At 40.0% G+C, this 21,647-nt stretch overlaps 1 protein-coding gene and 1 pseudogene across 1 annotated transcript in view; both read left to right on the top strand.

Annotated features, from left to right (window-relative positions):
• The window catches only part of GLUD1 (glutamate dehydrogenase 1), a 35,985-nt gene that overhangs the window by 9,589 nt on the left and 4,749 nt on the right, over window positions 1-21,647 (top strand). The window contains exons 2-11 of the mRNA XM_012472623.3: window positions 2,909-2,989; window positions 3,530-3,585; window positions 5,133-5,196; window positions 10,712-10,806; window positions 15,710-15,889; window positions 17,139-17,276; window positions 17,365-17,502; window positions 17,933-18,013; window positions 18,887-19,010; window positions 19,796-19,887. Of these exons, the coding sequence (XP_012328046.3) occupies window positions 2,909-2,989; window positions 3,530-3,585; window positions 5,133-5,196; window positions 10,712-10,806; window positions 15,710-15,889; window positions 17,139-17,276; window positions 17,365-17,502; window positions 17,933-18,013; window positions 18,887-19,010; window positions 19,796-19,887 (1,049 nt within the window). The remainder of the gene's footprint in view (window positions 1-2,908; window positions 2,990-3,529; window positions 3,586-5,132; window positions 5,197-10,711; window positions 10,807-15,709; window positions 15,890-17,138; window positions 17,277-17,364; window positions 17,503-17,932; window positions 18,014-18,886; window positions 19,011-19,795; window positions 19,888-21,647) is intronic.
• On the top strand, window positions 21,084-21,247 carry LOC135274112 (U2 spliceosomal RNA; annotated as a pseudogene).

The raw sequence follows: 21,647 nt of genomic DNA, 5'->3' as shown, positions 1-21,647 counted from the left end.
TGGCTCTGTTGCTGGGGTGGAATACAGGGACCTGAGCGTCGCTTACTGCAGCCTTCAACTCCTCAAGGGTCGCTCAAGCGACCCTCCTGCCGTAGCCTCCTGAGCATCTAGGACTACAGGCACATGTCCCCACACCCAGCTTAGTTTTTCTTTTTTTCTTTTTTAAGATACAAATGATTCATCTTAATGTTATTTACAAATTTTACTATTTTCTTCATTTTCTGTGGACCTCACCTGACTGGAAATTCTTTTTAAATTTTTTTATTTTTTAAATTGAAAATTAACAAATTACAGATATATATTTATGGGGTACAAAGTAATTTTATGATCTATGGCTACAGCATGGCATAATTAAGTCAAACTAATTTACATGTTCAACACTGGAAATAATTGCAAATAATCATTTTTTATGATGAGAACATCTGATATTTACTCTTAGTGATTTTGAAATATGCAGTACTTTTTGTTGTTGTTGTAGAAATGAGGTCTCGCTATGTTGGCCAGGCTGGTTTCAAACTCCTGAGCTCAAGTGATCCTCCCACCTCAGCCTTCCAGTGCTGGGATTACAAGTATGAGCTACTCACGTTGGTTGGGTCAAGTGTGACAATCTGTTATTATTTACTGTATTCACCATGCTGTGCAGTCTGTCTCAAAAAAGCTTATTCCTCTTGTCTACTTGAGGCTTTGTACCCTTTGACCATCATCTCCCCACCACCCCCATCCCCAATTTTGTATACTTTTTAGCTATTTCATGATATGTATGGAGGCTTATGGTAAATTGTTTAACACTTACATGTATGTCAGAATTTTTTGTGGCCACAGCTTTTCCTTATTAAATTTTAAGAGTCAAAGTATTCATATATTCATTCAGCATGTATTTGAGTGCCTAATATATGCCTTTTCTATGTCAGGAACCAGGAATTAAAGCAGCGAACAAAATAAAGTCTACCCTCATGGCACTAACTCGCCGGGTAGGGAAGCCAGATAAAAAACACACGTATAATGTAAAGTTAGTAATAATAAATGAAATGAAGAAATAAGGTAGGAGAGGTAAGAAAGCTGGGGTATAAGTTTGCATGCTAAAAGTTTAATGAGTACGTTTATTTCGCAATTTGAGAACCAATTATATAAACATATAGTTCTAAGCATACTCCCCTAAATATAATTTATCACTTTTACAGTAGACCAAAAAGTATGTTCAGCTTCAGAATATGCTCTTTATGATCATATGTACAATAAATAAATTGTCTGTCTAGAGATCTGTCTGTCTACAGATGGGGTCTTTTAAAATTGACTAGGGAAGTTCTCTCAAACTGCCAGTTCATGAGATAGTTTATATTTTCTACCTGAAAAACTTTTATTTTCAGAATTCTCTAAAAGATGTCATGTCCCTGGGGCTCCCATTACTTACTGTGACTCCTAGTGGAAATTGTACCCAGCCCCTCGGGAGGGGCTGAATCTGTTAGGAGTAGGAGGGTAGAAAAAATGCTGCAGCTTCATGTGGATATCTTTCACACACGAACACAGTGTCAGGGAGCCCCAAGCCCTGTGCAGTTATACATCAACCCCACTCATATTTTCCTCCTTGGGGTTGAGAAGCAATGGATTCTAGAGAAAGAAAGGTGGCTTAGCTCTGCAAAACTTGGATGGGTAATTGACCAAGACCCCCAAAGCCAAAGCAGTGGGCATCCCCACTTCCTGTATCCCCTATACCAACATCTAATGGTTACTAGATACAGGAGCATAAGTCCCTGTCTGCTTGGCTACCTCCCCTTCTTGCAGAAGTGGTAAAGAGAATCACTCAACCTCAGGAAGGGAAAATGGCTTTTAGTATACCCATTTGAAGCCAAAACCTCTGTTTAGACATAAGATATTTTGAACCTGGTGACTGTTCATTGGCCATGTTTGTGAATTATCAGAAAGCAGAATTGTTGCCAGGCACAGTGGCTCATGCCTGTAACCCCAGTACTTTGGGAAGCCAGGGTGGGAGGATCACTTTAGTCCAGGAGTTTGAGACCAACCTGGGCAACATGGTGAGATCCTGTCTCTACAAAAAATTCAAAAATTAGCTGGGCATGGTGATGTGCACCTGTGGTCCCAGCTACTTAGGAGGCTGAGGTGGGAGGATTATCTGAGCCCAGGAGGTTGAGGCTACATACAGTAAGCCGTGTCTGTGCCAGTGCCCTCAGCCTAAGCAACAGAGCAAGATCCGGTCCCCACCCCACCCCCAACCCGCAAAAAAGGTTGCTGAATTCTGAACTCCCTGCAACTAGGTCATCCAAACCAAAAGGTAAAAGGAACATAAAAACGTGTTCTGGAAAGTGTAAAAAAAATTCATTGCAGAGTGATTTTTTTGTCTTGTGAAATCAGTTACTGTTATTAGCAGCTTTTCCTTTTTAACTTTTTTTTTTTTTTTTGAGACTGAGTTTCACTCTTACTGCCCAGGCTGGAGTGCAGTGGTGCAGTCTCAGCTCACTGCAACCTCCGCCTCCTGGGTTCCAGCGATTCTCCCTCCTCAGCCTCCAGAGTAGCTGGGGTTACAGGTGTGCCACACCACGCCCAGCTAATTTTGTATTTTTAGTAGAGATGGGGTTTCTCCATGTTAGTCTGGCTGGTCTTGAACTCAAAACCTCAGGTGATCTGCCTGCCTCGGCCTCCCAAATGCTGAGATTACAGGCATGAGCCACTGCACCCAGCCCCTTTTAACTTTATATATTCATTTTTTCTGGGATTCTGACGTATGAACTGCTTCAAGTGTTTTTGGGCATAACTTGGGTGTAAAATGTAAAAAGTGGATATTTTGAATTTGTAGCTTTCGTTTTTGAAACCTACTGAAGTTTGTTCTAAATATGTCCCCTTCTTTCGCAACCCCCACCCCCTACCCATTTTATTAAAAAAATACCACCAGGTATCCGTTACAGCACTGATGTGAGTGTAGATGAAGTAAAAGCTTTGGCTTCTCTGATGACATACAAATGTGCAGTGGTTGGTAAGTGATCGCCTTTCTTGCTACCTAATGAGAGTTCTGGGGAAATATGTTTACACACAAGGTTACTGTTAAGATTCTATAAAAATATACTTTATCAGAACTGATTTTTTTTTTTAGTTGTACTCTTTAAGACCTGCATCATTTTTCAATTAGTCTGAGTTAAGATATAGCCTTTTTTTAAGTGGGGGATTTTTTTATAGGAGCTAATTGGATTTTAAGGCTAGATCTTTGTTTTTAATTCCTTAACATTCTGTAAATAAGACCAAAGTATAATAGAAGGATAGTAAATAAGCTATTATCTTTTAGAAGTGGCAAAGAGCACTGATTAAATACATATTAGAACTTGGCTAGCCAATTTTATTGAACCGTTTCTGTTCAAAATATAAAGTACAGTTTAGAAAAAGATGGTAGGTTATTTCTTGAATTTCTGAAATTTAAGCTTAAAGCATCACCTGTTTTTCTAATATTGTATGGTGTTTTTTTGTCATTTTACTTTTTTAACCTTTACATGCAGTAACAACCATCAGCCTTCTCTTTCAGATGTGCCGTTTGGGGGCGCTAAAGCTGGTGTTAAGATCAATCCCAAGAACTATACTGTAAGTATTAAAGTGATAATTGTGGGGTTTTTTGTATTTTTGAGACAGAGTCTTGCTCTCTCACCCAGTCTGGAGTGCAATGGCATGATCCTAGCACTTTGGGAGGCCGAGGCAGGTGGATCACCTGAGGTCAGGAGTTCAAGACCAGCCTGGCCAACATGGTGAAACCCCATCTTTACTAAAAATATAAAAAGTAGCTGGGCGTGGTGGTGTGCACCTGTAATCCCAGCTACTCGGAAGGCTGAGGCAGGAGAATTACTTGAACCTGGGGTGGTTGGGTGTTGGGTGCGGAAGTTGCAGTAAGCTGAGATCATATCATTGCACTCCAGCCTGGGCAACAAGAGCAGAACTCTGTCTCAAAAAAAAAAAAAATTAATTCAGTGTTTTGCCATATAAAGGTCACCTTCTTAATATATATATCGTTTATCATTTTCTGTTTTGTTTTTATGAGTGTTTTGGGTTTTTTTTTTTTTTTTGCTTTTTGTTTTATTATTTTCTTACTTAAAAGGTAATTAATATCTTCATATTGTTAGACAGTTACACTCATATTTAAGAATTACCATGATCTGATTAGCCAGGTGTAGTGGTGCACACCTGTAATCCCAGCAACTTAGGAGGCTCGGGCATGAGAATCACTTGAACCCAGGAGGCAAAGGTTGCAGTGAGCCGAGGTTTCGCCACTGCACTCCAGCCTGGGCAACAGAGCAAGACTCTGTCTCAAAAAGAAGAAAAGTATTACTGCGATCTGAAGTTTTTATGTCAGGATCTCAATCAAGTGACAAATATCTTAACTAAGCCTATAAAAATCTTACTCTTTATCCTGTCAGTTCCAAGTTAATTCATACTGGTTGTCACAATGCTTTACATAGTACTAAATTATCTATATACAAACATAAATGCGTATGAATTTTATTCTCTTTAAAATTCACCATTTAAAAAGGAATATAATTATATTTCAATTAATCTCTCTCTGTCTTTTTTTTTTTTTTTTTTTTTGGAGACGGAGTTTTGCTCTTGTTGCCCAGGCTAGAGTACAATGGTGCGATCTCAGCTCACTGCAATCTCCGCCTCCCACATTAAAGTGATTCTCCTGCCTCAGCCTCCCAAGTAGCTGGAATTACAAGCACACCCACCACACCCAGCTAATTTTTTTGTATTTTTAGTAGAGATAAGGTTTCACCATGTTGGCCAGGCTGGTCTGGAACTTCCAACCTCAGATGATCCGCCCACCTCGGCCTCCCAAAGTGCTGGGATTACAGGCATGAGCCACCATGCCCAGCCTTCAGTTAATCTTAATTAAGATTTAGTATATTTTTCAGTGGGGAATTAGTAGAATGGGAATTTGAGCCCTAGTTCTACTATCTTGTTTTTATGATCTACTTTTTTGATCACTTATTTTCTCACCTTTAAAATTGCAATGCTTACTTTATGAGTTAATCTAAGGATTACATGAAAATGTACTATTAATAGAAAATAAAATACTGGCTATAATCTCAAGCGATTTTTATATCAATTTTTTCTTTCATTTTTGTTTTCTTATTTTACAGGATAATGAATTGGAAAAGATCACAAGGAGGTTCACCATGGAGCTAGCAAAGAAGGGCTTTATTGGTATGTTTGGCCACATAGATTTTGGTATAAAGTGGGAACACCTAAAAAATTCTTAATGTGCAGAGTGGACACAAGGGAGAGGGCTCTCCCACCTCTTCTTCTATACGGACATTGTAAAAGGGTTTTGTTTTTGTTTCTGTTTTTGTTTTTTAAGACAGAGTCTTGCTCTGTCGCCCAGGCTGGAGTGCAGTAGCACGATCTCAGCTCACTGCAACCTCCACCTCCCAGGTTCAAGCGATTCTCCTGCCTCAGCCTCCCAAGTAGCTGGAATTACAGGCATGCACCACCACACCCAGCTAATTTTGTATTTTTAGTAGAGACGGGGTTTCTCCATGTTGGTCAGGCTGGTCTCAAACTCCCAACCTCAGGTGATCCGCCCCCTTTGGCCTCCCAAAGTTTTGGGATTACAGGTGTGAGCCCAGCCAATTTAAACCTTTCTGTATATTTCTTTATTTAGAAGGCTTCTAATTTGTTTGAATAAAATATACAAAGTTACTTAATAGAATGCTTGCCCTATCAGTATCAGTATAGTTAAACAAGATAAGGTTTACTTAAATAAGAAATAAAGTGTATTTTTCTCTACTTCTTTTCTCAGCATTTCCCCCACCATGGACAAGTTCCTATGAAATTAAACTATAAAGCCTGGGCATGGTGACTCGTGTTTGTAATCCCAGCATTTTTGGAGGCTAAGGTGGGAGGATCACTTGAGCCCAGGAGTTCGAGACCAGATTGTGGGCAACATAGCAAGACCCTGTCTCTACAAAAAATAAAAACATTATTCAAGCATGGTGGTGCATGCCTGTGGTCCCAGCAGTCCAGGAAGCTAAGAGGGGAGGATCACTTAAGCCTGAGAGGTTGAGGCTGCAGTGAGCCATGATCGTGCCACTGCACTCTGGCCTGAGCAACAAAACGAGACCACATCTCAAGAAGAAAGAAAAAAGAAATAAAGCTATTCAGATTCATTTTTAGGAAAATATGTCATGAAATAACCTGATACAGAAATACAGTAAGTGGCCAGGCTCAGTGGCTCACACCTGTAATCCCAGCACTTTGGGAGGCTGAGTCGGGCAGATCACCTGAGGTTGGAAGTTCGAGACCAGCCAGACCAACATGGAGAAACCCTGTCTCTACTAAAAATACAAAATTAGTCGGACGTGGTGGCACATGCTACTCAGGAGGCTGAGGCAGGAGAATCGCTTGAACCCAGGAGGCAGAGGTTTTGGTGAGCCGAGTTTGCACCATTGCACTCCAGCCTGGGCAACAAGAGCAAAACTCTGTCTCAAAAAAAAAGAAAGAAAAGAAATACAGTAAGTATATGTAACTCTAAAACTTGACTAGATTTGTCCTGTTTTTCATAATAGGCATTTGGGCCTTTGACATGCTGCATACCCAGTACTACTGTGAACTTGTGCATCATTGCACAAAGCCTGTTAACATGAGTTAACTGTCTCACTCACACCTTTATAGGAGTACCTACTAATTTTGAGATACAGTGAATTGAAGTCATGTTCAGGTTGTTAATAGCCTTCATAATTTTTTTTAATTTTAATTTTTTTTTTTTGAGACAGAGTCTTGCTCTGTTGACCAGGTTGGAATGCAGTGGCATGATGTCAGCTCACTTGAACCTCTGCCTCCCGGGTTCAAGTGATTCTTCTGCCTCAGCCTCCTTAGTAGCTGGGACTATAGGCGCATGCCACCACACCCAACTAATTTTTGTATTTTTAGTAGAGACAGGGTTTCACCATATTGTCCAGGCTGGTCTCGAACTCCTGACCTCATGATCCACCCACCTCGGCCTCCCAAAGTGCTGGTTACAGGCATGAGCCACCATACCCAGCCGCCTTCATATTTTTATAAGGAATTTCCTCCTTGCCTAAATCTCCAACACATTTAATAGTCTTAAATGGTTTCAGACTTTATTCAGTCATATTTATCGCCCATATCTGCAATATCTCCAGCTTAATTTTATCAGTCTTGATAAGTACCTAATAACTCCAGAGGGCAAAAAGTGATTCATTGGAATACTGAAAGAAAACACAGTCATTTGATTTATTTGCTTAATGTGCAAAAGCCTTATTGACCCAGGATGCAGCTAAATTGACATCTGGGCCCGGACAGCTTTGAAGCGTAGAAGTTAGGCAAAGGGAGTTTTCTTCTCTCACTCCTAGCCAAACCTTCAAATTTGATGTTACTTTTCTGTTATTTCCTGACTGCTCTTTCCACAGAGTTTCAGATTGAGGCTCAGACCTGAGCCTGAGCCCTGGTTCTGTCACATGGGTGTTTTCAGTTTGTCAATTTCTGCAAAACAAAACAAAAAAGAGGCTGGTATTTTTATAACAATTACATTTAATCTGTATACCAATTTGTGGAATATTGCCATCTTCCTCACTCCGCCCCCCCGCCCCCGCCAAAAAAGGGTTTTGCCCTGTCACCCAGGCTGGAGTACCAGGCAGCAGTCACTACAACCTTGACCTCCTGGGCTCAAGCAGTACACTCACCTCAGCCCCGCAAGTAGCTAGAACCACAGGCATGCACCACTGCGCCTGGCTAATTTTTTAATTCTTGTGGAGACAAGGTCTTATTATATATCCCAGACTCCCAGACTGGTCTTGAACTCCTGGGCTCAAGCATCCCTCCTACTTCAGCTTCCCAGAATTCTGGGATTATAGGCGTGAGCCACTCCACTTGACCAGTATTGCCATCTTAACTATATTAAGCCTTCCAGTGCTGAATATGAGATGTCTTCATTTATGTAGGTCTCTGATTTCTTGCAATGATATTTTGTAGTTCCCATCGTAGAAGTCTTACAACTAAGTATTTTATTCCCTTTAATGCTTGTAAGTGACATTGGTCTATAGTTTTCTTATGATGTCTTTGTCTAGTCTTTGTATCAGGATAATTCTAGCCTTGTGGAATGAGTTGAGGAGTGTCCTTTCCTCTTCTGTTTTTGAAAAAGCTTTTGAAAGGTCAGTGTTCATTCTTGTGTGTGAGTGTAAATATCACCTGTGTAAACTGAAGTTCTGCAGGTCTCTGATGTCTCCACCCTTCTCATCCCTATGTCTCTGTGCACCAAAATTGCCCTTTCAACTCTTGCTCTATATATAGTCACACGCTGTTAGAAAAGTTGCTTTTTTAAAAAACGCAGACTTCCACCTCAGACCTGTTCTCTATATAAGAATTTATCTGTTGGAGTTGGGCACAGTGGTTCACACCTGTAATCCCAGCACTTTGGAAGGCTTAGGTGGGTGGATCACCTGAGGTCAGAAGTTCAAGACCAACTTGGCCAACATGGTGAAACCCTGTCTCTACTAAAAATACAAAAAATTTGCTGGGAATGGTGGAGGGCACCTGTAATTCCAGCTACTGGGGAGGCTGAGGCAGGAGAATTGCTTGAACCTGGGAGGTGGAGGTTGCAATGAGCCAAGATTGTGCCATTGCACTCTAGCCTGTACAACAGGAGTGAAACTCCGTCTCAAAAAATAAGAAGTAAAAAATGTATTCTTTTTTTTAATTTTTCTTTAAAAATACAAACTCATCTGTACAAAAAGAAAAATACAACTTTAAAAATGGTTAAACTATTAAACTATTATGTCCCCCTAGAAATTAAAGTTCGTTCTAAGGGCTATACCCAATTCTTCGTATAAATTTTACTTTTTGTCAACAGAACTAGTATATTGTAATGTTTTTCTATAACTCAGGGGCCCAAGGCATAGATAATCTACTTCTTTGAACAAGTTGTGATATAACAGATACAGGGCTGGCATAAGACAACTTTGAAATGGTCAAGGATTGCTTTTTATATTAATGATTAGGCTTATGAGTGTTCTACTACGTACAAAACTAATGAATAGGGATGCACAGATTACAAGTAGCTCCTGAATTTATAGGAAGAATTGGGTACAGCCCTTAGAACAAACTTTAATTTATAGGGGGGCATAGTAGTTTAACCATTTTTAAAGTTGTATTTTTCTTTTTGTACAGATGAGTTTGTATTTAACAGTTGAAATAATATAGAAAATTATAAACAATATAGAGAGAGGAAGAGAGAAAGGGGAAGGAAAGAAAATTGTATGTAAGGGGGAACAGGTTATACATGCTGTTTGAAACCTGCCTTTTTCCATATGTATGTTCACGATAATTCCAAGTGATTTGCAATTTATAAGTTATCCTCGGTGGCTCACGCCTGTAATCCCAGCACTTTGGGAGGCCGAGATGGGTGGATCACCTGAGGTCAGGAGTTTGAGACCAGCCTGGCCAACATGGTGAAACCCCATCTCGGTTTATTTATATTTAAAAAAAAAAAAAAGTTATCCTTTGCGTAGGTATACCATATTTCATTTAACTGACGTACTAGATAATTAGGTTACATAAAATCTTAGTAGATAACATTTTACTGTGTTTGGGAGGAGTATTTCTGCACCTTTACAGATTTGAGTGAGCATCACCTAACATGTTTTTATCAGAGATCTTACTGTAGCCGTCAGTATTAGTGCTGTCAGTGATACTTGTTATTGCCCGTGAGCTAATTTGTTAGCTTTTAAGCTAATTTGTTAGCCAAATTAAAGTTTTAACTTTAATTTGCTGTGATCTGAGGAATTGAAAGGTAAGGCCTAAACTTTATATGTGCTAAGTGTCAAATAATAGGTCAAAGCCGCATTCTTCCACACGTAAAAATAATGTGGGGCTTAGCACAATTGCTTTAGCAATGTGACTTTCTCCCCTTTTTCTCTACTTGGTAAAGAGGGCTTATACTCCCATTAAGCAGCATGTTACTATACTATCTCATACATGTCAACTCCCTAACCATAATAATCCTGCTTATATAGAACACAGTGGTACTATTATCTCTAATTGCATTTTAGTGAAATGAGTCAAGAGAGGCAAAAATGTTTAGCCCCTGGTCACACACTCAGAAATCCTGTAGAGTGGCTTATGTCTTGTACATAGCTAACTTCCAAACATATAGCAAGTAAATGCCAGTGGAAGAAATTACTGTGTAATGTTATATGTGTCTAAGTTTTAATTTTATATATGTATATTTTTTTGAGACGGAGTTTCACTCTTGTTGCCCAGGCTGGAGTGCAGTAGCATGATCTTGGCTCACCACAACCTCTGCCTCCCAGGTTCAAGCAATTCTCTTGCCTCAGCCTCCCAACTAGCTGGGATTATAGGCATGTGCCACCACGCCCGGCTAATTTTGTATTTTTAGTAGAGATAGGGTTTCTCCATGTTGGTCAGGCTGGTCTCGAACTCCTGACTTTAGGTGATACACCCGCCTCGGCCTCACAAAGTGCTGGGATTACAGGCATGAGCCACTGTGCCCAGCCATATGTGTCTAAGTTTTATTGTGAAACATTTAATGAATATTTCTATGACTTTGATTAGCTACCTAAATGAGATCTAAAGTTTTCTAGCCATGGTAACTTTGTTATTACAGACACTTGCAAGGATCTTTGCGTTCAAGAAGAATTTTTCTTAAAAACTGGTGCACTGCTCTTTTCCGGTGCCCCCACAGGTCCTGGCATTGATGTCCCTGCCCCAGACATGAGCACAGGTGAGCGGGAGATGTCCTGGATCGCTGATACCTATGCCAGCACCATAGGCCACTACGTGAGTACCCACTGGAAGCCCCGAGGCTTACACATTTGCTGTCTACAAGAATTAACAGTTTGACTGATTATATCAGAAGTTGAGAATCCCTGGGTTTTTCTATTATTCAGTCATAATCTTTATGTGCATATTATTTTGTGTCTACTTGTCTGTTCTTAAATTGTAAATGTGATGAACACAGATGGAGCCCTTACTTACATGCTGCCCTGTATTTGTCACTGGGGTAGGACACACTGACCAGGGCAGCCCACTCTGCTAAGACACTAGAACATAGCTCAAGAAATATTCAATTCTGATTTTTCCGTCAAAGAGCTTTCATTTAAAGAGAAACTAAGGCACATAAGCAGATGAGGTATGGAAATAGTGTAATACAACAGTGGAGATTATGAATTCTGAAATAAGACTTTCTAGAAGAGATATTTGGGCTAGACCTTCAAAATGGGTAGAAGATAAACATCTGGAGATTTGGAGGATAAGAGGAAGAGAAATAGTAGAGTTCAGATTGTCTGAAGGTAAGGCATATTTGTAAAGGTAATAGAAAGTAAGAGCGAAGGCTGGGTGCAGTGGCTCATTCCCGTAATCCCAGCACTTGGGAGGCCAAGCCAGGTGGATCACTTGAGCCTAGGAGTTTGAGACCAGCCTGGACATGGGGAAACCCTACCTCTCCAAAAAATACAAAAATTAACGAAGCATGGTGGTATATACCTATAATCAGAGCTACCTGGGAGGCACGCTTGCGCCCAGGAGGTTGGGGCTGCAGTGAGCCGTGGTTGTACCACTGCACTCCAGTCTGTGCAATAGAGCGAGACTCTCCTTTCAAAAATAAAGAAGAAAATAAGAATGAAGAGGTTAAGTGAACCAGGACAAAAATACCAAGCCCTAGTGTTTGTGTTTTACATGGAGAGACTTGCTGATCCTTTACAGTGGAGAGACTTTGCTGATCCTCCCTTGGGAAGAATAGGCTGGCAACAGTGTCCAGCTGTACTGGTGCCAGGAGAGAACCTCCTGTGGTGTCACCGCCTTTCCACCAAGCCCAGGAGCCAGAGGACCAAGGAGAAGAGCATTGGCACATGTGAGGCATGTGACAGAGAGACTCAGCAAGACTGGGTTTGATATATGTGGCATTAAGGAAAGGGACCAGGTTGAGCCCAGAGAGCCAGGAGAACCTGAGTTTGGGGACTGAGCAGAGGTAGTACCACAGAACTGAACACAAGAGGACATAACTACTGTCCCTGAAAGGAGTGCAACCTTGAAAAACGAAACATTTAAGGAGTAGGAAGAGAAATGGAGTCAAAAAACACATGTATGCCTAGTACATGCAAGGCCAAGTGTAAGCAAGGTATTCACTACAATTGGGATAAATTGCTAGAAGTTGTTTTGAAACTATGAAAAAGAAGAACTGGCCCAACCAACTCTTTCAGTCCTTTCAAGGTAAGGTCAGAAAAGGCCTCCTAGGAGACATAACCTTCTGGTCTGCACTCAGATGGGTGTGTGGACGTGGACTAGGGGAGGGGTAGTGGCAAGTGTTTGGAACAGAAGGAAGTACCCGAGGGAAGGTTCTGAAGTTCAGAAGCTAGGTGATTTGGGAGGCTAAGGACTGATAATTGTAGCCAGAGTTGAGAACGAGAAAGGTGGGTTAAGAAAGCCCAGTAGGAAAAAGGGTCAAGCCAAGTTACTGCTTGGTAGGTTACCGTGAGGACTTTGGTCTTTGTCCTGAAAGCACAGGGAAACCAGTTAAGAACTGGTTTTAAGCAGGTGTGACTCAGCTAAGTGTGCATTTGAAGCCTCGTTGAGGGCAAGAGGCTACTACAGGGGCCCAGACTGCAAAGGGATATGAAGAGGGAACCAAGGCACGAAGTATAGCTTCCAGCTAAGAAAAATGGCACTGGAGAGAAGCAGAAAGAAGACAGCTTGAAAAGTGGCTGTTACCCAAAGAAAAAGGTTTTTGTTGTCTTTTGGCATGTTTATTGGCTGTGAGCCACAGATTCATTGGTGCAAGAGATAGGCCAGAGAAGTCCCCCAAGGGAATAAAGAACTGGGGAATTCTTTTAATAGTGAAAAGATAGTCCTTGGAGAAGAGGAAAAATGTGGAAATGTGGACATTTCCTGAGGTGATGTCATGCTGTGGCTGGGAACATGGGCAGACCACCTGGAGTCCAACCCTGGCACCTTCACCCATCAACTCTGTGACTTGGGAGTCTCTGTGCCTCCATTTCCTTATATGCAAAATGACAGCAATAATAGTACCTACTTTGGCTGGGTGCGGTGGCTCACGCCTGTGATCCCAGCACTTTGGGAGGCCGAGGTGGATGGATCACGAGGTCAAGAGATCGAGACCATCCTGGCCAACATGATGAAACCCCGTCTCTACTAAAAATACAAAAAAATTAGCCGGGCATGGTGGTACGCACCTGTGGTCCCAGCTAGTCGGGAGGCTGAGGTGGAAGAATCGCTTGAACCCAGGAGGTGGAGGTTGCAGTGAGCCGAGATTACACCATTGCACTCCAGCCTGGTGACAGAGCAAGACTCCCTCTCAAAAAAAAAAATAGTACTTACTTTCTGAGACGATCATATGAGAATTAGATGAATAATCCACTGCACTTAGAACTGTACACAGCCTTTAGTAAGTACCAGAAAATAAATAGGTATTACATCAGACAAATTATTCAACCCCCTCAAATAAAATAGGAATAATATTAGACACTTCAAATAATTGTGGTTTCGACTGTCTTTCCCAAAAAGGACAGTTTTCCACCTGTCACCTTTTTATGGCTAAATGAGCTCTGTGTGTGGTCTCTTGTGTTTTTGTTTTTTTTTTGTTTTGAGATGGAGTCTCGCACTGTCGCCTAGGCTGGAGTACAGTGGCAGGATCTCACTGCAACCTCCACCTCCCAGGTTGAAGCAATTCTCCTGCCTTAGCCTCACAAATAGGTGGGATTACAGTCGCCCACCACTATGCCCAGCTAATTTTTTGTATTTTTTTAGTAGAGATGAGGTTTCACCATGTTGGCCAGGCTGGTCTGGAGCTCCTGACCTCAGGTGATCCACCCGCCTCGGCCTCCCAAAGTGCTGGGATTACAGGCGTGAGCCACTGCACCCAGCTGGTCTCTTTTTCTTTTTAACCAAGACACTACGTTGAATAGTGCAAACCAGTGGGCAGTGGGCAGTAGCTCATTCTCAGTACTAACAGCAAGAGAAAGTCTTGTGAAGCACTACCCCTTGGATATACTGGTGAACAATTTTCCTTCTTTACGTGATAAGAAATCTAAAATCAAGGCCTAAGGGAAGGACCCAGTTGTTTTTGTTGCTCATTTCTAGATGTGAACTAGAGCGTGCCACTCACTGTCCTAGCCCCACCTAGAAGTGCAGTGTTGGTGGGAGAATTTATTCTTCTTGGGGCTTTTAGGACCATTACGTATGCTGGGGAGCCTGGCAGTTGGCGCCAGCCCTGACCCCAGACAGTATTTCCTTCAACTCCAGCATTTGCATTTTCACTGTTTAAAAGCATTTGGCACTTGGTTCAAATTTCTGTATTCATAAGTGTTAATTATTCATGAAAGCAAACCGTGGGAACACTACTAATTCTATAAATCACTTTACTAGACTGCATTTTTCTTCCTTGCTTTCATCCTTTTTGTTGGTAATTATACAAATAATATAATTCTAATTCTCTCTGTAAAAATATTTAAACAATACAGATAAAGAACAGACTATTTCTTAACTCAGCCAGCTGGAACATTAAGGATATGCTGGGAGTTAGGGGTTTGGTGTGAAGTAAGGCATTTTATTTTGTTTACATAGATAGCAAATTGCTTCAACAAGTTTATTGACTATTTCGTACTTTTGCCACCGACCTAAAATTTTATATGGATTTTCATTTTATATTGATTGCCTGTACAAATTAAGACTGTCTCTAGTTTCTCCTGCTCCATGGATGAGTTTATTCTGCAGTGTTCTGATTGCCATGTTGGTTGGTTGGTTGGTTGGTTGGTTGTTTTTTGAGACAGAGTCTCACTCTGTTGCCAGGCTGGAATGCAATGGCACGATCTCAGCTCGCTGCAACCTCCGCCTCCTGGGTTCAAGCGATTCTCCTGCCTCAGCCTCCTGGATTGCCACATTTATAGTATATTTGATGCTTTGGAAGGGAAGACCTCCTAAGCCCCATTCTTATTTCTTTCTAATTATACCTGTTTCTGAACAAGAATTTATGCACATCTTCAATTGAAAGAGGACAGTAAGATGGGTGGTGAAGACTGTTAACCATCTTCACTTTGCAAAGCTAATCACTGCTACCAAAGATACTGTGCTCACACAGAAGCACAGGACTCTCACCCACACATACCTTTTTAAAAAACATTCGTTAAATACTTCCATTAGTCTACTCTTAGATAAACTTGATTATTATGTTATATTAAGTATCAAGTTATATTTAAGAATTTCTTTTTAAAAAGTGGCAGAATACAACATTGAGTCTTCATATCTGAGAAAATTGTAAAGCCTCTTCCTGTCTCAGGCTCTATTTTGGTGACATGCTCAAATCAGAGTTGATTTTAAGATACTCATGAATGGGACGTGTACCTTGATGTAATAGTGCTTAAATACTTGTTGAAGGAATGATAGCTTCAGGCTGAGCTAGCTCTACTTTCGTGATGTTATTTGGACTTACTTTTCTACACTCTGTTTCTTCTGTCAGGAAATATAGTCTATTATATTTTCTAGGAACAGAAAGCTGAAAAAGTGAGTCTTGTCTCTATTGGTAAAATGTACCTTAAATACATTCATACACACACATTCCTAATGAGCATATTTTTAGTTAAATGAGAATGTGTTTTGACTTTATTATTATTGGTTCAACAGAGAAATTGGCTTGACATTTCGTTCTTTCAATTACTCCCTCTTACAGGATATTAATGCACATGCCTGTGTTACTGGTAAACCCATCAGTCAAGGGGGTATCCACGGACGCATTTCTGCTACTGGCCGTGGTGTCTTCCATGGGATTGAAAACTTCATCAATGAAGCTTCTTACATGAGTATTTTAGGAATGACACCAGGATTTGGAGATAAAACATTTGTTGTTCAGGTAAAAAAAAGTTTTCTTAATAACTGATAGGCTTTAAGTTTTTAATGGTTTTAGAATTGTAATTTTAAAAACTACAGTTATCTCAAAACTCTTAAAAGTTAAGAGTGGTGGTTTTCAAAGTAATACATCTTTTGTTTTTTGAACCTTGGTATGATTCATGTAACTAGAACTGATTTAAGTATCTCTCAAATACGTGTGAAACTATTACCAACTATCACCAAATTCAACCAAAATATTGGTCAGTATTTAAACTTGAAATTGTATCTAGAAGGGTAACTCTCTTAACATAATTCTCTCAATTTTAAAGTATGTAGAAAGGTTTACACATTGACCCAAATTTGTTTGATGTGTTAACATGTATTTTAATTAGGATAATCTTAATTAAGTTGGAAATTACTTTAAAATAGAAGTGGTGGCTGGGCGTGATGGGTCACACCTGTAATCCCAGCACTTTGGGAGGCCAAGGCAGGTAGATCACTTGAGGCCAGGAGTTCAAGACCAACCTGACCAACATGGTGAAACCCTGTCTCTACTAAAAATACAAAAATTAGTCGGGTGTGGTGGCCTATGCCTGTAATCCCAGCTACTTGGGAGGCTGAGGCAGAAGAATTGCTTGAACCTGGGAGGTGGAGGTTGCAGTGAACCGAGGTTACATCACTGCACTCCAGCCTAGGCAACCCCATCTCAAAACATAAATAAATAAATGGCGGTGTTAAGTACACCACCAGGTCCTCAGTCCTTGATGACCAGATGTCCTGTGTTGTAAAAAGAGATGTCAATAATTTGGAGAAATACAACTTCTATGTTTGATTGTTTTTTTTTTTTTGAGACCGAGGCTCACTCTGTCACCCAGGCTGGAGTGCAATGGCACAATCTTGACTCACTGCAGCCTCTGCCTCCTGGGTTCAAGTGATTCTCCTGCCTCAGCCTCCCAAGTAGCTGGGATTACAGGCGCCTGCCACTATGCCCAGCTAATTTTTGTATTTTTAGTAGAGATGGGGTTTTGCCATGTTGGCCAGGCTGGTCTCGAACTCCTGGTGGCAGGTGCCTGTAATCCCAATCATCACATTCTCAAACAGAGAATTTTATTGTTGAAAAGAAACCAGTTGGTACATTGTTTCTTTTAGCAGAAGAATTTTGAGAATGGCTTCTAAATGAACAGAATGTGGATTTACATTGGTCAAAATATGACTCTTGCTATCTCTACCAGGACTTTAATTTTTGTGTCATGGATAATTGTTCTTCACAGGGATTTGGTAATGTGGGCCTACACTCTATGAGATATTTACATCGTTTTGGTGCTAAATGTATTGCTGTTGGTGAGTCTGATGGGAGTATATGGAATCCAGATGGTATTGACCCAAAGGAACTGGAAGACTTCAAATTGGTATGAATACATTTTTATGGCACCGACACTAAATATAAACATTTAAACTCTGGTACAGCTATTAATTGTGATTTTCAATCAATGGCAGCAACATGGGTCCATTCTGGGCTTCCCCAAGGCAAAGCCCTATGAAGGAAGCATCTTGGAAGCTGACTGTGACATACTGATACCAGCTGCCAGTGAGAAGCAGTTGACCAAATCCAACGCACCCAGAGTCAAAGCCAAGGTGACAACATTATAGGAACTGGAATCAACATTATCAATGTGAATGATGTTAGTGCGGTCATAGAAAAGTCTGATTGAGTTTTCTCTTTCTCTTTAACAGCTTTATTGGCATATATTGCATATACCATACCGTTCACCCATTTAAAATACATAATTTAATGATTTTTAGCTATCTGCACAGAGTTGTGCAACCTTACCAAAAAAATTCATCTGCCTGACACTCCTGTAAAAAAAAAAAAAGCCCTAGGTAAATAGAAAGGTGAAAGTTAGTTTTATACACTTTGTAGAACAAAGTAATCTTTATTAATTTAATTTTAATGAAACCGTGCTTCTCCCCACAGCCCAGGTTCATATATGCACATCTCTTGCCCTCAATGGAGGGGATTTGACAGTGTTGTTGGCATTTCTCTTTGTTCCTGACTCTCTTGCAGATTATTGCTGAAGGTGCCAACGGGCCAACAACTCCAGAAGCTGATAAGATCTTCCTGGAGAGAAACATTATGGTTATTCCAGTAAGTCATCTATATTTATTAGGTTTTATATGTACTTAGAATCATAATTGTCTTTTGCAAGGAATTTGGAGGAAGAGAGGAATTATTCTCCCAAGCACTAGTGAATTCGTCTTTATTTCACATCTGAGAAAATATAGTAGAAGCATGGTTAGTTATAAGCCTGTCACTTTTCACTTTGATCTAAACATTTATTCCAATTTCAGGCTCTTTACCGAATGTCTTTAGCCTTCTAAGAGTCTGGTTATGTAAATGTGCACTGTATTAGAAATACTGTTCTAACTTAAGCTCTAAGATTTTCTGTATGATTCCTAACCTTATGCATTTCAAATGCCCCTTCGGCTTTACTCAGAAAACTAATATGAGGAACACGTGCTCAGGTTTTTTTAGCAGGTAAGCATGAGTCTATACCAAAAAGTTAATTAGAAATTAGTGCGGGCTTGGAATGCATTTTAAAGAACCCCCTTTGCTGAAAGACATTTAATGTAACTGAAATGGGCTACCCTTAGGTAATAGGAGAAAGAATCCTGTCTTCTGAGAGGCCTTGTGGACAGTCCAATCCACTTGGTTGGTGGGCAAGCCATTTAGTGTGAGAACTAGTAGAGAAGAGGCTCTAACCAAAGATTATTAACATTCATTAATTAATAAGCAAAAAAATGATTTTTTTCCCCTAAATAGAAAAGACCTTAGGTGGAATTGGACGGGGAGGGGGGAACTGTTAAATTAAGTGTGAAATTCCTGATAACAGCTAAAATATATTTGCGAAATTTGAAGTTCAGTCTACCTTGGTATTTAAATTGAGTTCTTAGGTTCATTTTAAGCTTTTACTAAACCCATCACCTTCTAATTTCTTCGGTGTCTTATTTTTGTGTATAGGATCTCTACTTGAATGCTGGAGGAGTGACAGTATCATACTTTGAGTGGCTGAAGAATCTAAATCATGTCAGCTATGGCCGTTTGACCTTTAAATATGAAAGGGATTCTAACTACCACTTGCTCAGTGAGTATCGATAATCTTGTTCTCCAGAACTAATCTTTTGAGCCAGCTACAAGTCTGTAAAAAGGTACATTTAAGAGAACTTTTCCCTTTGGGAAAGAATGGAGTCTCAGAACAGCAAATAGTATTTTGTCTCATGAAACTTAGACCAAAAATGTACAATGTCTTCCTGGATATTAACTCTCCCATATACTTATATTCAGATTTTTGTTCTGTGATGTATTGTTCACAGGATATATTCTACAAGTTAGTAATATTTTTTAAAGTGTGATTTTAAAACCCCACTGTCGATATTCATTTTTGTCTCTGGTTGCTCTTAGTAAAGGCCTATCTAGTGTCAAGAATTGTTTTTGAGACTCCTGATGAGAATACTTATTTTTCTTTGACTAGAGTAAGCTCCACAGTTAAGAGTAGAATTTCTCGTCAAGCTGAAATAAGACCAAGACCTCCAACTGAGCTTCTACACTCAGCTCACTGTGAGAATCTGGGTGAAGTGTTCCATCTATTTTCTTTTCTTTTTCCCCCAGCATTTTCTTTTTAATAGAGCCAAGGAAAAACCCTTGTAATGGGTGTTATGGAAACAGAGCAGTGACCTAAATTCACATTTATATAGGAAACTGACAATGTGTTTTATTCCTTTTTGACTGAGTTTTAAATGATTAACCCTTTTATGTCATTAAAACTCTGTGTTTGTTTTCAGGCTACAATTATAGTTTAGAACTACTTTTGGTTCTACTTCATTTTTTTTTTTCTGTTAGCAATATCTTGATCTCTCGGTTTTTTTATAGTGTCTGTTCAAGAGAGTTTAGAAAGAAAATTTGGAAAGCATGGTGGAACTATTCCCATTGTACCCACAGCAGAGTTCCAAGACAGGATATCGGTGAGTGTGGTGACCCCACAGTTGTACTTAGCACACGCTCTCTGCTCTTTGCTTCAGAAAGAGCTGGTTAGACTGATTTCAGTTGCGGCGTAGTCGTTTGTAATTAATTAGCTTGACAGTAACTGTGAGACAGGTGTGTTTTGTACCTTCCTTTTTCATTACATTGTAATACTGGAGTAAGAATCCTCATGACTACTAACAAAATTTTTTTTTTTTTTTGAGACGGAGTTTTGCTCTTGTTGCCCAGGCTGGAGTGCAGTGCGCAATCTTGGCTCACTGCAACCTCCACCTCCCGGGTTCAAAGGATTCTCCTGCCTCAGCCTCCCAAGTAGCTGGGATTACAGGCATGTGCCATCATGCCAGGCTAATTTTTGTATTTTTAGTAGAGGTGGGGTTTTTCCATGTCGGTCAGGCTGGTCTCAAACTCCCGACCTCAGGTGGTCCGCCCGCCTTGGCCTCCCAAAGTGCTGGGATTACAGGCATGATAAGCCACCACGCCTGGCCTAATAACAAATTTAAAATAAATAATAGTTCTACTTTTGGTATTTTTTACGCACATGTTTTAACAATGAAGGATTATTATGTATTTTAGTCATTTTAAGCTTCAGAGAAATAGGAAGAATTTAAAAGTAAGCATTAGATTGAACTATGTGGGAGTCCAGGAGTTTGAAACCAACCTGGGGAACATAGCAAATCCCCATCTCTACTAAAAGAAAAGAAAGAAAAAACTTCTTTACCAGTAAATGATGGAAGACATGAAAAACAAAGTTACAGCACATAAGCCTGGGGAAAAAATTTAACCTCATTGTTAAATACAAATTTTAAAAGGGGTTTTTTAAATTTATTAAGTTAACAAAAACAATTAATGGACCTTATATATACCATGTATGTGGTAAAACAGTTGTACCTTTATTCTAGTGACAGTGCAGATAGGTGCAGCTCTTTGGAAAATTTGAAGAGTTATTGAAGTGTTCCTGCCCTTTGGTCCTACGATAATCTCCCCTGTGGGAATTTATCCTAAGAAAATAATTCAAGAGAGGAGGAACAACTCCATGCATGATGATATTATTGAAATTATGTGTAGACAGTTTTAAAATTTGGTTTCATTTAAAGTCCAGTGGCAGGGAAATGGCTGCATTATAATACATCTTCTTAGGAAATATTCAATCATAGAAGATAATTTAAGAATATATTGCATCGCTTCTCTGCCTTTTGGCTAAGATCAAGCAAAGTATCTGTTCTTACCAGTTTGATGGCTGATACGTCCTCTATCCGAGGACAATGTATTAAATGGATTTTTGGAACGGGGGAAAAAAAAAAAAAACAAAGAATATATTGCAATGGCTAAGTTATATCTTATGAAATATTCAGTGATGGAAAATAGTTCTCAGACTATATTGTTATATGGGAAAAAGTTAAAGATTTTGTTTTAAAGGAGAAAAAACTGCTTTAGCCATTCTGAGTACTATCTGTGCCCCTCAGTAAACCTTCCTTTTTTCTAGAGGGACTTCTCTGTTCTGGTCCTTCTATCTGGAATACGCAGATCCCCTGCCTACTTAAGTGTCACTGCAGCTCTGTGGCTCTCTCTGAAAGTCTCCTGTGTGCCACTGTTTTTACATAATATCCATCACAAGTGACTAGCAGTGCATTGGAAGGGCCTGCTGCCAGAGGGCTGTTGACCCCTCCCTTTAGTCACCCCACTGCCCAGCGTATGCCTTGTCAGTTAAAAAAAATTTTTTTTCCAGCTCACTCTCTCTAGT

The sequence above is a fragment of the Aotus nancymaae genome, unplaced genomic scaffold (assembly GCF_030222135.1).
Source record: "Aotus nancymaae isolate 86718 unplaced genomic scaffold, 86718_ANA_hifiasm-v0.15.2.pri h1tg000010l, whole genome shotgun sequence".
NCBI lineage: Eukaryota > Metazoa > Chordata > Mammalia > Primates > Aotidae > Aotus > Aotus nancymaae.
Note: the sequence above shows the minus strand (reverse complement) of the source record. Positions and strands in the feature narration are given on the sequence as shown.